Source organism: Orbicella franksi, chromosome 8 (genome assembly GCF_964199315.1).
Source record: "Orbicella franksi chromosome 8, jaOrbFran1.1, whole genome shotgun sequence".
Classification (NCBI taxonomy): domain Eukaryota; kingdom Metazoa; phylum Cnidaria; class Anthozoa; order Scleractinia; family Merulinidae; genus Orbicella; species Orbicella franksi.
Genome location: NC_138152.1, coordinates 26821159 through 26839046, shown reverse-complemented (window position 1 = coordinate 26839046; position 17888 = coordinate 26821159). Strand labels below are relative to the sequence as shown.

The following is a 17888-nucleotide window of genomic DNA, read 5'->3' as shown; positions in this document are numbered from 1 at the left end:
TCGCCAAGATTCTGGTGACAGCAATTTTTCTTATACGAGATGGATGCGGAGAAATTTTTTACCCAAATTTATAGAGATTTGTATGGAGACGCCATGCTGGTGCCCATCCGTATGGACACTAACATGGCGGCCGAAAACCAACAGAAACATCTGTCACTGAGGTTTGTTACAAAAGCGTGAATTTATCCCTCGAGTAGCTCTAAAACATTAAAATAATACTTTTTCTAAGACATGAACTGTTCAGATAGCCAAATTCCCCGAAATAAGTCTCTTTTTTAACCATCATGACAGCTCTCTAGGCCGTCATGTAAATGCCGCGTCACGCAAAAGCTTAGAAATTCAAGCGTAGTGTATCACAAAACCAAGAACTCATTCGGAGCGAAAATTTGTACGAATATTAGTATTCAGCTGCTGTCATACATCATTAAAGTAAATGTCTCAGGAAGATCAATAGTTTTACAATTTGAATTTTAGTCACGTCTTGTGAAACACAGCTATTGAGTTACTGGTAAAAATGGCCAATCCGAACGAACTCATCATCCGGCATTTTCGATTACCATTTGCGTTGATAAACCGGTTTCTCCGTGAAAATGTTAAACAGTTTAACTTTTAACCCCAACCCTAACTGTGTAATCTGGAACAAAACGACGCATCATGGCAGTGGCATACATACACTGATCTAACCGAATTCGCAAAAACATGCCCGCATTAACTCAAAGACAGTCCCAGCGGCCAGAAGTCCTCTGACCACCCCCCTAGCTAGGAGATTGGCCCCTCACGCTTGCACGTGGCATGGACCACTCCAGCAGGGTGCCATGTCAACACAGAAGCCTCAAACAAGGTCAAACAACTGAGTAAAATATCCAGAAACGCAGTCAATATCAAGCTTAGTTAACACTGAAAAGTCAAGGTCTAGCTAGTTGAGGGTGTCAGTACAAGACACCCTCCCCTCCCCCCCTGCTTTTCAAAGCTGGCCGTCAGCAAGCCACTAGCAGATAGGCCATGTGCCCAGTCTGGCCTTGACGGAGCCCCCTCTGGGTTTAAAGTTGCTGGCTTAGCCTGCGTTAGAATGATGTGGTGCCAGAACGAACAAAGGAGGTAAAAACCTAAACATTTGCTCGAGAGACAAAAAGCTTGGTCAAATTGATGCATAAAAATATCTCTGCAAACGTGTCGCTTTCTGGAAGTAAAGCTACAGCAGTCTCCGACGAAGCCGGACAAAGATAAATTTGATAAGAAACTACATACTGTACCAAGCTCAATCTCAGGCTCTCTCTCCTTTGCCTATCTTATCATCAAGGAGCGAGACCCTGGTTGAAACAGTTGGTCACGCGGGGTACTCTTCAAGAACAAACTGATTTAGTTATTTTTATATAATGTGCAATGTTATCAGAAAATGGAAAAAAAAAACATTTACAAATACGCTTCCATGTAAATTTTCAGGTTTATATACTTTCAGAGGGAATTTTCATGACCCGTAGTTCCCTATTCGATTTTATCCAACCGCTGTTGGGCTAGCTACTTTACCAATTGATATCAAACTTCAGAAAAGTTTGTTTTTGATTGGCATCGGCGTTACAACAGCAATGCTCTGTTGACATCACGTGTTGTAATTCTATGTCTTGCAATGTCCTGCAGAAACTTGATTCGGCTATATAAATGCATAAAATTTGATTGTAATGTCTTACTATTAAAATATTCTTAATAAATACTACATTATATAAAAGTGAAATGGTTTCTGGCATTCTAATTAAATCTCTTTTTCGGGAATATTCAATATGGTCTTTCAGTAAAATAAGAGGCCCAACAAACTCCTCTCCGGTTAACATACATGATAGTCTGGGACAGCTTCTCCAGTCTCGACTCCAGGCTCCCTGTTCCTTTCCTCCCTTGTTTCTTAGGACAAGGAAGGAAAAGAAGAGAGAGTCTAGGATCGAGTTGCAGTTCTCCCGCCTGTCTCCTATCTGCTGAATACCTGATTGGCTCACGGTCGTATCATCAAGTCACGTGAGGATGGCATTCCATGAGTTGCTGTTTTCTCTTCAGTGTCGATCAAGGAGTGCCACGAAACAATTCAGACAATTACGCAAGAGTCCTGTAATTTTCACAAATATTTGCAATGGCTACCTCAAGTAACATGTCCACTTCAGCTACCCCACCAGATTTCTCAGAACCGTGGATGTTTAGCGATGTCGTTCTTGTTGTAGGAGAACAGATAAACTTTGTTGAACACTATCAGTTTTGAGTCCGGCGGACTGATATGTGCAAATCAAGTATTAGATAACTGTCGTAGGTAAATGCCTTAATCTTGTATCGTGCACGTCAGCTATTAATTTTTAAAAGCATTCTAAGGAGTTGTTCACGAACTCCGAGATATTATGCTTTATGAATAGTGACAATATTCGCTTTCCTAGAAAAACGTAATTTTACTTCGGGTTGTTTCTCTGATTTCACTTCCACTTACTCATGCTTTGGTATCTAATCTTGGAACAAGATTCCATTTTAGGACGACGATCAGATGTTCAGGGAAACTTTGAGCACAGATTTTGCTTTTTTTTGTTTCCCTATTTCTTGAGATAAGTGGAAGGCATTTGTTAATAACTGTATTAGCTCATCAAGTTTGGGAATGACATAAACAGCACTAAGGCGGATAAAACATGCACTTTTTAAGAATCATTTGAGTATATGTAAAATTGATTTTTGTCAGGTTTTTTTTTTTAACAATTTCTCTTTTTATCTATTTACTAAATATTTTCCCCCTGGTGATTTCACTATATGCAACTTAACTACGTTGGATTACATAATACGCTTAAATTCATGCTGTTGCAGATCACGTTTTTATACCTTAACCGTTTACTTCTGTATATGCTAGTGAGCACTTGTAGAATGAAGTACACAACTCGAGTTTTACTTAACGGTTTGAGCTAATAAAATCTAATTAAATAACGTGGTGTGTCTGTAATGTTGTATTTACATATAAATGGAGACATAAATGGTATTGTAATGCCTTTAGGGACGATTTAATTGATAAAACAGGCAAAAGAGTCACCAAGCTTTAATATATTACAATATAGGTTTGTAAGTTAAGCCTGATGTTTTTTACTGTGCCAGTGAATTATCTATAACCACCAACCCTCAGTCTCCATCGGGAAAATCACTTTTCAACGATTCCTTAAGAAAGTTTATTTAGGGTTGGGGGATCTGTCGCATTTCTCGCAGCCGTGGACGTGTTGTACCTCTTTGTACTTTATTTGAGATGGTCGCTCATGGCGGCAAGGTTTTTTCGAAGTCAGAAACGGGCAGGAAAATTATGGCGTGCATTATTCTGATAAAAGCCCTCAAAATTATAATGATAATAACACAAGCTACCCATTCCTCCGCCTCTCAAGCGTGAATGTGTTTGCCTGACTTAATTTAATGACCATTGTCATGGCAATAAGTCTTATTCGAAAGGCAATCTTTGTGTCGCCATTTTTCCTTGAACAACGATTCCGGAGTGATTCGCTCTGTGAGATAATTGCTGTGCAATGGCTGCATCAAATAACAGTTCATTTGGTCCACCAGATTTCTCCAAGCCATGGAAGTTTAGCGATGTCGTTCTTGTTGTAGAAGACCAGAAGTTTCATGTCCATCGATCGACTCTTTCGATGTGGTCGCCTGTGTTTGAGACGATGTTTACATCAGAGTTTAAAGAAAGGAATATGAATGAAATTCCTCTTCCAGGTAAAAAGGCAAGTGATATCAAAGAGCTTCTACTGATTATTTATCCAACTGTATCGCACACGGGATGGAAATCTGTAACGAATGAAAATTGCTACTTCCTTGTCGAGCTCGCTGATGAGTATCAAATGGACGCCATTAAGCAGATGTGCGAAGACTTCTTAGTCAAAGAGGTATATAATACGAGCGGAAATAAGTTCCTGGCTCATTTGCCACTTGCACAGACCCACAAACTAGAGAAGCTGGTCAAAACCATAATCACCAAAGCTACTGAACTCCAGCTAGATGATTTTAAAAGTCATGAGTTGTATGATAAAATGGAGCGAGACATTTACAAACAGATTGTTGAGGGAATGATAAGAAGGCTTGAAGGGAGATTTAGAGTTTCAGAGCACAGATTTCAAGGTGCACCGATTTTCGGTACCGGAAATGATTTCAAAATATGAAGATACCGTATCAAAATATCCCAATGTCAAGATAATATCAGAATATCATCGTGACATATCATAGTGCATGATGTTAAAATATCATGGTAACGTCAAAATATGAAATATTTTACAATACTTCGAGATTCTGAAATCCCAAACCTTTAGTGCCGGAATGATTTCAAAATATGAAGATTCCGTATCAAAATATTCCAATATCAAAACGATATCAGAATATCACTGTGATATATCATGATACATGATGTTAAAATATCATGGTAATGTCATAATATCAAATAAATTATTTTATAATATTTTGATATTCCGCAATTTCAAACTTAGTGCCAGCTGAATGAAGTGCGGTATTGCAGAATATAAAAAAAATCAATTATTCGTATTCCTTTTCACATAACATTTTTCTCATATATTCATAAAATGATTTTTGACAATAACTGAAAATATTGTGATATTTTGATAGTGGTGAAAGGCAATGATATTTTGATATTCTGTACTGCTTTAAATATCAAAATATTATAATGTTATCAAAATTTCAGTGACTATCAAAATGCCATGTGTTTGAAAGTGTTAGGTTGTAACTGATGGACTCAATGACAAATGACAATGAAAATTTGTTGTGTAATACGCTTCGCTGTGTAGGGTAGTTGACGCAGAACGCCGAAAGGGGCTGCGACAGCTAATCAGCTAGTTTACAGTTATCGCACACTAACATAAGATGCAAATTAAAACAATATAAAATTTAACATAGTTATGAAAAAGTCTGGGAGCTTCAGGGACAATTGGATGTTTTGCACAAATTTGAGCTAAAATTTTGTAATTAATAGCATCAAAAATAAGTTTTGTCTGTTTTGAACAACTTCTATTATTAGCTGCAGTATTTATTTTGTTGTTGTTGTTGTTGCTCTTGTTGTTTTTGTGTAGTACAAGATTTTCATTGCTACTTAATATTCTTTCGCAAGGTTCTTGTGACAATTCTAGCCTAGCTTGACATATATTTTTTTCTAATGTTACATTCTGCAGAAAATGAGTGATTGAAATATTGTCAGTATATATTAGGTAACAGTTTTATTTTGTATGGTTGAAAACAAGTATTATGAATTTTACTGGCTGCACTCTAAATTATTACATAATTTAATGGATATTATAATGCCTTCAGAGACGATGTAGTTTTAAATCACTGTCAGTTCTTTTAGTGGTGAACCAGTTTTGTTGATCTCTTACTAACAAATAGCACAGTTTCTTGATCCAGCTAGACTGATTGGTACCAACAATAAATGATGACTGACGTAGGCTAGGTTAATCTCACAGTAATTTCTACTAAAGTAAGGCTTTAAAAGTATTCAGGGAAGTAATTTTCCAACTGATTACCAACAACAGTACCCCAGAAAGCTTTTCCTAGAAAAGCTTTACCTAAAAGCTAATTCGCCTTTTCCTAGAAAAGTATGTTTTAACTTCCGGTTCCTTTTTTCGAAATCACTTCCGTTCCTCGCGTAGATCATTTTAACGTGACGTCATCATTTTCTAAAATCCAAAACTAATAAGCCACCAAAGTTTTCATCCTCATCAGGCATAAGAGGTGGTAATTATATATCTGTTCAGAATTTTACAGCTCAATAGTGTGCTTCGTTCGGATACTAGCGCAGTTTGAATTTCAGAGTTATGGGGGTGCGTGACACAGAGTTTGTGGAAAAATATAAACATGTATCATGAGTTTTAGCCTTTTTAGAAGTTAGGACAATTTCTTACGTAAATTCTTGCTTGTTTCCTACAGATAACCAGTCACCTAGATAGCCAAAGTAAGCCCGGTTTACACTGTTTTCGGGCCGCCATGTTGGTGTACCACGCATGTACACCAACGTGGCGTTTTCATACTGGGCTCTGTGAATTTCTGTGAAAAGTTTCGACGAATATCTTAAGTTTGGAAAAACGCACAGACCTAAAACTTGGAGAAATGTCTTCTTTTTTTATTTCCTATAACATCACAATTTCTTGACATCATTTTCTGAGTGGTTTTCCATCTATGTTTTTATTGCGTGACAGTGAAAACGATCGACACCTGAAATCCGATTAGATGGCGGACTCTACCTTACCTCGAGCTGGTTTAATACCTTCCTGGTTACCTTACAGAGTCCTTACACTGTCTCATCTTAATAAGCAAGCTATCGAATGCGAAAATAATTCTGTCCAACTAAAGGTTGATACATCACCTTACACTACGCAAAACGTGGTTTGGCTTCTTTCACTTCCGCATTGATCCAACGTACGTAAAGCAAGTTTGATCGTCGTACGCGGTTATTGCAACGGTCTTCAAAACATTGGATTTACACGCAAAAGAGTGAGTTCCATTAGGATAGATAGTGGAAAAGAAACGAATGTCACATGCTTCGCTAGTTCTCGCGGAAGGAAGTTTACAAAAAAACACTCGAGTAGTAAAACTAATCGTGTAATGAATGCATTTACGGTTCTCTTTGCAGGACGTCTTGTTCGTCATAAACGCTGCGAACGCTCCATTGAAACAAGTATCTAAGCCATGAACAAAATCGTCCCGGCTTCGACCTCACTGAGCTCTTACCAAAGGCATAGAACTGATGGATCTATTTAGAAAAAATCAGCTCAGTTTTCACTTCTAAAAAACAAGTTTGCCAATGTCGCTTTTAGTTCAAGAAAATCAAGTATCTCAGATTTAAACTTTAGCACATATTAAGTATCTTTTATTGTTTACACTCAAACCTTTGCAGTGTTTGTATTTTGTGTTCCATTGAGGATTAAAGCTAACATCTTCATTAATAGGCCCTTTGCGACTGGGGTCACGTGACTAAATCTTTCCTAGAAAATTGTTATATTTTGGACTATAACTTAAAGAATGCCAGAAAAGGAAAGAACGCATCGAAAATGCCAAAATGGCCAACTTTAGCAAGTTTATACGACAGTTTGAATTTTCGGAAAATTTAGAGGATTTGTATGGAAAAAGTTGCTGGAGAGCAAGGTCTTGCTCTCCAACAATTTTTTGCATACAAATCTTATTCTTTCAAAAATTCAGACCGTCATAAAATCTCATTGATGGGGGCCTCAAACTTGGCCATTTTGATATTTTCAGCATCCTTTTTCCATGTCTGACATTCGTTAAGTTAGAACCCATAATTTTATGAAAAATAGGTCACGTGATGGCTAGCTGCAAAGGGCCTATTTCACCAAAAACATTCAACATCACCCATTCAATATTCATGACGAGAGCTTTTCGACGAGATCGTAAATTGAGAATTATCAGAATTGTAACAGCCAGTAAAACCGACACCTGAGTGTCTTTGTCTTGCCATCACGTGATTTTGCTGAGCGGACTGGTTCATTTGAGTGTACGGCCCGAATGCCCAATAATTTATCTAGTCGTATTATCATGACGTGACTCTTGGTGGAATACTGGATTGAACATTATAAATCTGAAATGAGGCGTGTAATTACTGCTTATCTTGTTCTGTAACCCTTTCGAATACAAGGATTAGACGCGTGATCGTGAACATTATTGAAACTTCAGAATATCGTGTCACTGTCGCGATAAAGAGATTGCAGACAGACAAAAACTGTCTCGTAGAAAATATATGGCCAGTATTTTCAATATCGGTATTTTCTGCGGGACAATGAACTTGTGTCTGTCCACAGCGACATGATATTCTGGAGTTTGCCTGTTGTTCACGGTCACGCGTTTTGCATGTGACATTGGCCAATCAGCATAAATTTAATTTGGATTTAAGTTTCATCAGAAGTTATAATCATGATTACCATGTGCATTTATTAGCAGAAAATTGGTCCACAAGCCGATTGCTCTGCTTTCTGCTGCTACACCGTGCTGCCGTGACCTAACCCGGGTCGAAACTTAACGTCCAGGGTTGCGATTCTTGGCTTTCAGTTTGGAGTCTATCATGTTATTGTCTACGTAGTAATCAGCCTTTCTTCATTGTTATATTTCTATTTTTTTTTACAGATCCTACGTATACCAGCAGCTAGCATTTTCGTTTGCTGTCCCTTGCATCATTTGCATTTTATGGTTAGCATTTTTTGTACGGCTAACGCTTAAAGGACCACACTCAACCAAAATGCATTGCGGGCGAGCACTGTACCGGCGCCATTTTCTGTAATACAGATAAGACGTATTTCCCGATTGTGTTCGATCATCGGACTGTATCATTGCAATCCGCAGAGACAGGCTGCTGTAGATGCCTCCTTGATGTTCTTTTAGAATTTATAGTTTGTATTCTGCGTATATTTGGTAGTTGTGTAAAATGGGGTTGACTAGCCTACACGACTTCTACGGTTCGTGACATTTGTACATTTGCCGCTCTCTGTTCGGTCACTCGACCTTTCTTGTCGCTTCACTCGTGTTCATGAAGGGCATTTCATGTTGTGTAACAAGGAGGAATTTTAAGTGAATTTGAGCCGTTAGATCATGCTATGGCAAATTTTTTTTAGGTCATAGGTCTGCATGTTATCTGCGTGTCGACTCGTTGAGTTTGACACCTCTGTAATTTGCCATGTGTTTTTGCATTTTTTAGGCTCATTTCTATTGCAAGATATGCTTTTATGAGTCTCCATGAATTTGCTTTTGAGGGACGAAATATGAAATTTACCGTGACATGTTGCTTACTTGCATTCTATATTGTGACGCCGGACCCGGCTGTGATTAGAACTGTTTGCAAGCACAGTAGGTAGATCCTTATCACGGATATCATATTTGTTCTCGTACGATTTCCTTCGGAGACGCCGTAGCTTTACTTTGAGAAAGCTATACGTTTGTCTAGTGACATTCTTATGTTTCTTGCAGCTATCTGCTCGAGCTTATGTTTCTCTTGCTCGATGTATAGGCTTATTCCTCCTTTGGTTGTTCTGGCACCACATGATTCAAATGTAGCTGTTTACGCGCAAGTCCTGTTGACTGTTTTGCGTGTTTTATATGCCATTGTTCGGCTTAGTTCAGGCAAGACCATGGTTTCGATCCTCCATGTGGATCTCATCAGTTGCCGGTATTTCTAAAATACTCTGTACATCTGAAGTTGCTAGCGCAACTCGTACCTCTGTGAGAATGCAAGACATTCTGCGGCTTGGCACAAACTTCTCGTGGTGTGTACCCTTGTGACGGATAGAACATGTCTGGTTTCTATTGGCTATGACAGCTAGCCAATGGCGTAATGTACTTTTCGATCCTTACTTTTTTGAAGCTTGACCTCGTTATTGTGTGTTTCTTTGACGGCATTTTTTCTAGATTTCTAGGCACTCGATGGTTGATCTGCAATTTGGAGCTATTTTGATTTAACGCACATGTTCTTTTGCAAACCCCCTCTTTAAAATAGGGTTGATGCTATACATTGAGTGCGTATTTTTTGCTTTAAGCTCCTTGACGTTAGTTGAGTGCTGCTATGTCTTGCACGATGTAGAACGGGGCACGTCCATAATAATCATATCAGTGTAAAATGGGGTTGACTAGCCTACACGACTTCTACGGTTCGTGACATTTGTACATTTGCCGCTCTCTGTTCGGTCACTCGACCTTTCTTGTCGCTTCACTCGTGTTCATGAAGGGCATTTCATGTTGTGTAATATATAGAATATTAGTTGTGTAATATAGAATGCAAGTAAGCAACATGTCACGGTAAATTTCATATTTCGTCCCTCAAAAGCAAATTCATGGAGACTCATAAAAGCATATCTTGCAATAGAAATGAGCCTAAAAAATGCAAAAACACATGGCAAATTACAGAGGTGTCAAACTCAACGAGTCGACACGCAGATAACATGCAGACCTATGACCTAAAAAAAATTTGCCATAGCATGATCTAACGGCTCAAATTCACTTAAAATTCCTCCTTGTTACACAACATGAAGTGCCCTTCATGAACACGAGTGAAGCGACAAGAAAGGTCGAGTGACCGAACAGAGAGCGGCAAATGTACAAATGTCACGAACCGTAGAAGTCGTGTAGGCTAGTCAACCCCATTTTACACAGAGAGCGGCAAATGTACAAATGTCACGAACCGTAGAAGTCGTGTAGGCTAGTCAACCCCATTTTACACTGATATGATTATTATGGACGTGCCCCGTTCTACATCGTGCAAGACATAGCAGCACTCAACTAACGTCAAGGAGCTTAAAGCAAAAAATACGCACTCAATGTATAGCATCAACCCTATTTTAAAGAGGGGGTTTGCAAAAGAACATGTGCGTTAAATCAAAATAGCTCCAAATTGCAGATCAACCATCGAGTGCCTAGAAATCTAGAAAAAATGCCGTCAAAGAAACACACAATAACGAGGTCAAGCTTCAAAAAAGTAAGGATCGAAAAGTACATTACGCCATTGGCTAGCTGTCATAGCCAATAGAAACCAGACATGTTCTATCCGTCACAAGGGTACACACCACGAGAAGTTTGTGCCAAGCCGCAGAATGTCTTGCATTCTCACAGAGGTACGAGTTGCGCTAGCAACTTCAGATGTACAGAGTATTTTAGAAATACCGGCAACTGATGAGATCCACATGGAGGATCGAAACCATGGTCTTGCCTGAACTAAGCCGAACAATGGCATATAAAACACGCAAAACAGTCAACAGGACTTGCGCGTAAACAGCTACATTTGAATCATGTGGTGCCAGAACAACCAAAGGAGGAATAAGCCTATACATCGAGCAAGAGAAACATAAGCTCGAGCAGATAGCTGCAAGAAACATAAGAATGTCACTAGACAAACGTATAGCTTTCTCAAAGTAAAGCTACGGCGTCTCCGAAGGAAATCGTACGAGAACAAATATGATATCCGTGATAAGGATCTACCTACTGTGCTTGCAAACAGTTCTAATCACAGCCGGGCCCGGCGTCACAATATAGAATGCAAGTAAGCAACATGTCACGGTAAATTTCATATTTCGTCCCTCAAAAGCAAATTCATGGAGACTCATAAAAGCATATCTTGCAATAGAAATGAGCCTAAAAAATGCAAAAACACATGGCAAATTACAGAGGTGTCAAACTCAACGAGTCGACACGCAGATAACATGCAGACCTATGACCTAAAAAAAATTTGCAAATAGCATGATCTAACGGCTCAAATTCACTTAAAATTCCTCCTTGTTACACAACATGAAATGCCCTTCATGAACACGAGTGAAGCGACAAGAAAGGTCGAGTGACCGAACAGAGAGCGGCAAATGTACAAATGTCACGAACCGTAGAAGTCGTGTAGGCTAGTCAACCCCATTTTACACTGAATTCGCAGCAGGCACAGATTCTTTATTGTTTCTGCACGGCTTTGCAGAACTGCCACATACACATGTCGCCGCGCACCTCAAACCAGCATCACGACAAACACATCCACGGAATTTCCCACTTTTCCTGCTACAAGTGTTTTTGCACTGGCAAGTCTGTTCAAAATCATTAGAAAAATTATGAGTGTTACATACCCATTTAGAAATATTGCCAAAATCGATGGAACTCACCACTCGTGAACCTTCTCGAGAAGTTCCCGGTAGCTCGGTGCTTCGATGCGAAACCGCAATACGACCTACTGGAGACCCGTCACAGTTTATCAATCCTTCACCAATGTTACTATCCTCGCTATCATTAGTCACATTAACGGAAGTTCCTTCGCTTTCGTCCATCTTCTAGATTTCTCTCACTTCACGCACGTGTGTATGACAAGTCGACATGTGAGAAATGTCCGCGAATTCCCGGATAATAACAATCACAAAGGCGCGCAAAGCACACTGGTTGCGTGTGGTCCTTTAAAATGTTCCAATTTTTACGCTCACCGGCTACATTTTTGGCCCGTTTTACGGCTACCGGTTTATCCCTCTGAGACCCACTAATATTGTACAAACCGTTAACGAACCGATTTCTCTGTTTAAATGATAAACAACTTAACTTTTAACCCCATCCCTTGTGTAATCTGGAACAGCACGACACATCATAGCAGTGGCATAGATACATACAACACGCAAAACAGACAACAGTCTTGCACGGTAAAGAGCTAGCTACATTTGAATCATGTTGTGCCAGAAGAAACAAAGGAGGTGAAAACTAAACATAAAGCTACAGGGTCAGCAGTCTACGACAAAGTAAGACAAAGCGAAAATTTGATAATAAGCATCATACTGTACCAAGCTCGATCTCAGGCTCTCTCTCCTTTGCCTATCCGTATCATTAAGGAGAGAGACATTGGTTGAAACGGTCACGTGGGGTGCTTTTCAAGAACAAACTGATTTAGTTATTTTTATATAATGTGTGATGTTATCAGAAAATGGAAAGAATATTTACATGTAAACTTACATGGAAATTTTCAGGTGTATAAACTTTCAGAGGGAATTTTCATGACCAATAGCTCTCTATCCCATTCTATCCAACCGCTGTTGGGCTAGCTACTTTACCAATAGATATCAAATTTCAGAAAAGGTTTCTTTTGATTGACATCGGCGTTACCACAGCAACGCACTGTTGACGTCACGTGTTGTAGCTCCATGTCTTGCAATGTCCTGTAGAAACGTGATTCGGCTGTACAAATGTATAAAATTTGATTGTAGTGACTCTTACTATTAAAATATACTCTTAGTAAACACTACATAATGTAAAAGTGAAATGGTTTCTTGCATTCTAATTAAATCTCTTTTTCGAGAATATTCAATAGGGTCTTTCAATAAAATAAGAGGCCCGACTAATTCCTCTCGGGTTAACATACATGATACTCTGGGACAGCTTCACCAGTCTCGACCCCAGGCTCCCTGTTCTTTTCCTCCCTTGTTTCTTAGGACAAGGGAGGAAAAGAAGAGAGAGTCTAGGATCGAGTTGCAGTTTCTCCCGCCTGTTTCCTATCTACTGAATGCCTGATTGGCTCACGGCCGTATCATCAAGTCACGTGAGGATGGCATTCCATGAGTTGCTATTTTCTCTTCAGTCTCGATCAAGGAGTGCCACGAAGCAATTCAATTACACAAGATTCGCCGTGATTTTCACAAATATTTGCAATGGCTACCTCAAGTAACATGTCCACTTCAGCTACCCCACCAGATTTCTCAAAGCCGTGGATGTACAGTGATGTCGCTCTTAATGTAGAAGGTCAGATGTTTCACGTCCATCGCTTTGTTCTTGCCATGTGGTCGCATGTGTTCAAGAAGATGTTTACGTTTAAAGAAAAGAATTTGTATCCAATTCATCTTCCAGGCAAAAGGCAAGTGCGATCAAGGAGCTTCTACTGATTGTTTATTCAACTGTATCAGACAAAGGATGGAAATCTGTGACGAAAGAAAATTACTATTTCCTGTTCGAACTCGCCGACGAGTATCAGATGGACTCCATTAACCAGAGATGAGAAGATTTTTTGATCGAAAAGGTAACAAGTACGTCCGGAAATACCTTCCTTGATGAGGTGAGATTTGCACAGACTCACAAACTACAGAAGCTCATTCAAACCATAGTCAACAAAGCTTTTCATGAGCTACGGCTGGATGATTTCAAAAGCCATCATATGTATTGTTATTTAGAGCCAGACATTTATAAACAGATTGTTGACGGAATGATAAAAAAGCACGAGGAGAAGCAGAATTCACAGCCGTATTAGATGGCCACCAACCCTTACTAGGCCTGGTATTTTTCCTGCTCCAATATATCATTAGTAATCCGTACGGTATATAAAGTGTAGGTTTTGGGTGAACACAGGCGACCACAGCTCCTTAGAATACTTTTAAAAATTAATAGTTGACTTGTACAATACAAGATTAAGATATTTATCTACATGTACGACCGTTTACTTAAATATTCGTTTTGCACATATCAGTCCGCCGGTTTCACTAATGATTGATCAACCAGCCAACACCAACAAATTAACCGTCATAAACATCGCATCGGCGTCAACATAGTAACAAAGTTACCATGGTATTCTCTGGTCACAGAGTTCGAGCTGTTTTACTAAAAATAATTGCTGTACGATAGGCCTGCTCTAGTAAAAGTTCAGTTGGTCCACCAGATTTCTCAGAGCCGTGGGAGTTTAGCGATGTCGTTCTTGTGGTAGAAGTTCAGAAGTTTCATGTCCATCGATTGACTCCGTTTTGATGTTATCGCCAGTGTTTTAGATGATGTTTACATCAGAGTTTTAAAGAAAAGAACTTGGTTGAAATTCCTCTTCCGGGCAAAAGGCAACTGAGATCAGACAGCTTCTACTGATTAATTATCCAACAAGTTAAATCTGCGAAAGCGTGAAAAGCCCTAAGGAAGGAAAATTGCTTCTTCCTGTTAAACTCGTTGATGAGTATCAAAGAGATTGTTGAGGGAATTACAGAAAGACTTGAGGAAACTTGGAGCTAGCCGATTGAAACTTCCAACGTTACGCTCAACGTTTCATTTACACAGACCTACAAGTTTGACAAACGTCTTTGCACAATCGTTAAATAATCAACAAAGCTGGTAAGCTGCGGGTTAGAGATCTCGAAAGTCATAAGATATATCACAAAATTCATAATGCTGAGCAACAGATTTATGAACAGCTAGAATCTGAGTGGAGGGGGAATTGTAGAAAGTATTGGGAAGGATTTTAGCAGCTTAGCAGTTCTGTTATAGGTACTAAAGGGTTTCAGCTAAGGCATGCCGCAGACTTGTAAGACTTATAACTATTTGAGGTGACACTGACGATGAAGCGTGCATAAGCAGTTTGAAAAGGGTAGGTACTCTTGAAACTCATTTTACTCATACTTTTAACAGTGCATGCAGTACAAGATCTGATCCGTTTGATTTGAGGAAATGAGAATACTCTCCGTTTGCTGCCGTTAAAACCAGTATCTGGCAGATCCGAGGATACACACAATAACTAACTAAATAGAAGTCATCACCGAGAGATCTAGAGTTACTAGTTTATAGTCTGCTCGTAGTTATGTTGTTCTCACATTCAATCATGAACTCCTCGAAGCTTTTCCTGGAAGCTAGGAATAGCGTCAATTAGCTTTCCTAGAAACTCGTGTTTTTACTTCCGGTAATTTTCTCCGATCTCATTTCCTCCCCGGAAAATGCGAGTTTTCTCGGTTATCCCATATTTTGCAATTTTCTGAATTTTTCCGCTTTAGTGTTCGCAGCGGAATCAGAGTACGTGAAAAAGAAATGGAAAAATTGTTTTTTTGATACGCTGCATCGTAAGATTAACTTTTAGCCCTTACCCGCGCGTAAGTCTGATGCGTAAGAGTCAATACAAGCCAAACCGTCAACACTGGCAGAGAACATAAGTCTTAATGCATGAAATTTGAAATCTTCAATTTCCTATGTCTGTTTCAACTTCAGTGGTGGCACCCTCGTGGTTTTTTTCTTTTGTTTCGAGATTTTTCCACATCATCTCGGATCGATTGAACGATTTTTCATTGGCATCGGAGTTGCCACGGCAACACAGCGTTCATATGTTGTAACTACCGTCACTCTTTCTTCCAGTATAAACCTGGATTGGCTGAATAAATGTTTTCAATTTGAATAATTATAAGTAATGACCTCAACTTTCAAAATATGTCTATGTCTTTAACAGTTACATTATATGGCGTGACGTAAACAAGGGATATCTTGAGTTCTAGCAACGCAATTGAAACTCTACCACCTCTGTTGAGCTGCTGTGCAATGGATAAACCAGGAACTGCTTCACCTGGTCCACCCGACTTCACAGAGCCGTGGAAGCTAAGCGATGTGGTACTTTTGGTTGAAGAACAAAAATTTCATGTTCATCGAAGCACGCTTGCCATCTGGTCGCCAGTGTTTGAGCGGATGTTTACGTCTGACTTTAAGGAGAAGAACTCGGATGAAATTCCCCTTCCAGGGAAGAAAGCGAGTGAAATTAAAGAGCTGCTTCAAATAATGTACCCATCATTGGAGGAGAAAGTCATATCAAGGAATAACTGTTATTTCCTGCTGGATCTTGCTCGCGAATATCAGATAGCCTCCCTTACTAGAAAGTGCGAAGATTTCCTGGTTTCTGCGGTGAAAACAAGGAAAGAAAAAGATGTATTAGCCGTGCTGATCGTTGGGCAAAACTACGAGCTACAGACAGTGATAGAATCATGTGTGTATGAAGCTCGTCGTTTGCGTTTGAAAGAATTAAAGCAGCATACCAAGCACGGAGAGATTGACCCAGATAATTATACACAGATTACTGAAGGAATTATCGAACGACTTGAGAAACAGTGCAGGGAAGTTAAATCTAATTGTTCACAGAAGTTGCATGATTTGAGCATATGTCTATATAATCATGCTATTAGGAAAGGAAAAGTCTCATGTATTCAATCGATGCATATGTATGACCGTTTGGCACCTAGACCAACCACCGATCAATATTTGCATGCCTTAAATGAAGACAATTCTGAGCACAAATGCCCCTCGAGCTCGAAGTCTTTCTGCCCTGGGTTAAGTGAGGTTTCGATTCATCTAACGGAATTGAAAAGAATACTAGACACTTTGCCATAGACAAGAACTTTTGGCATCGTATACGACGATAACATTGCTCTATAAACCCGTGTTACAGTACTTATTCGATGGTGTCAACTGCTGTTTAGCACCATGAATGCAATTGCGGTATCTAACATATTAAGGAAAATTGTTTGGTCCTGTTAGGGAGGTACTTGTGTCTCCTGTCTTAATTTCGCAAGCAGCTTTGTCGACATTTCGCAAGGTTCTTGGGACAATTGTAGCTTAGCTTGAAAAATATATACATTTTTTTGTAATATCACATTCTGCAGAAAATGAGAGATTGAAATATTGTCAGTATATATTAGGTAATAGTTATATCTTGGGTGGTTGAAATCAAGAATTATTATTTTTACTGGCTGCACTTTAAATTATGATATAATTTAATGGATGTTATAATGCCTTAAGACGCGATGTAGTTTTAAATGAATGGCAGTTCTTTTAGTAGTGAACCAGTTTTGTTGACCTCTTACTAAAAAATAGCACAGTTTATTGATCCAGCTAGATTGATTGGTACCGACAATAAATGACTGACGTAGGCTCGATAAATCTCAGTGTAATTTCTACTAAAATAATGTTTTAAAAGTATTCAGTGGAGTAATTTTCCAACTGATTACCAACAATAGTACCCCAGAAAGCTTTTCCTAGAAGCTAATTCGCTTTTTCCAAGAAAAGTACGTTTTTAACTTCCGGGGCTTTTCTTCGAAATTCACTTCCGTTCCTCGCGTGATCCTGGCAATAGATCGTTTTCATGTGACGTCGTAATTCTCTAAAATCCAAAATTAAAGAGCCAGCAAAGTTTTTATCCTCATCAGGCATAAGAGGTGGTAAATATATAATTATCCGTTTACAATTTTACAGCTCAATTGCATCGTAAGATTAACTCTTAGCCCTTACCCGTGTGTATTTTAAATCTGACTAGCGTGAAGTCAATACGAGCATACATCTATGAATATGAAATTAAAAAAAAAAAAAACACAAACAAACAAACAAACAAACAAACAAAAAAAATAATAATAGCCAATCTTCAATTTCCTGTGTTTGTTTCAACATCTGCTGGCATCCTCGGATTTTTCGAGATTTTTCCAGTCACTATCCCCGCAGAAATGAAAGAATAGTACTTCTTTATCTAAGCTATATGTCGCGCTTGCTTTTGGGTTTAATTGGCATCGACGCTACCGCAGCAACGCAGTATGACGTCATGTGTTGTAGCTATTTTATATGACTATTCTACGTCCTGTGGAAACGTGGTTCGGCTACAT

At 39.1% G+C, this 17888-nt stretch overlaps 2 protein-coding genes and 2 pseudogenes across 3 annotated transcripts in view; 2 read left to right on the top strand and 2 right to left on the bottom strand.

Annotated features, from left to right (window-relative positions):
• Positions 1-3020: 3020 nt before the first annotated feature.
• Positions 3021-8230, top strand: LOC145496286 (BTB and MATH domain-containing protein 36-like). Its single transcript, XM_081475986.1, has one exon. The coding sequence runs from the start codon at positions 3528-3530 to the stop codon at positions 4164-4166; it is 639 nt and encodes a 212-aa protein (XP_081332112.1). The 5' UTR covers positions 3021-3527; the 3' UTR covers positions 4167-8230.
• Positions 8231-11405: 3175 nt separating this feature from the next.
• On the bottom strand, positions 11406-11928 carry LOC145495745 (uncharacterized). The gene is made up of 2 exons (XM_081475339.1): positions 11643-11928; positions 11406-11567 (listed from the first exon to the last, which is right to left on the bottom strand). The coding sequence occupies exons 1-2, from the start codon at positions 11802-11804 to the stop codon at positions 11406-11408; spliced, it is 324 nt and encodes a 107-aa protein (XP_081331465.1). The 5' UTR covers positions 11805-11928.
• A 728-nt stretch (positions 11929-12656) lies between these two features.
• Positions 12657-14017, top strand: LOC145495066 (BTB and MATH domain-containing protein 36-like; annotated as a pseudogene).
• A 2056-nt stretch (positions 14018-16073) lies between these two features.
• The window catches only part of LOC145496289 (sodium- and chloride-dependent GABA transporter 1-like), a 33422-nt pseudogene continuing 31607 nt past the window's right edge, over positions 16074-17888 (bottom strand). The window contains exon 15 of the transcript XR_014050536.1: positions 16074-16138. The product of XR_014050536.1 is annotated as a sodium- and chloride-dependent GABA transporter 1-like (transcript). The remainder of the gene's footprint in view (positions 16139-17888) is intronic.

Coding starts and splice junctions, on each gene's coding strand:
- LOC145496286 (XM_081475986.1), top strand. CDS start 3,528: ATGGCTGCATCAAATAACAGTTCATTTGGTCCACCAGATTTCTCCAAG.
- LOC145495745 (XM_081475339.1), bottom strand. CDS start 11,804: ATGGACGAAAGCGAAGGAACTTCCGTTAATGTGACTAATGATAGCGAG. Junction 11,568..11,642: donor CTCGAGAAGGTTCACGAGTG/GTGAGTTCCATC, acceptor GATTTTGAACAG/ACTTGCCAGTGCAAAAACAC.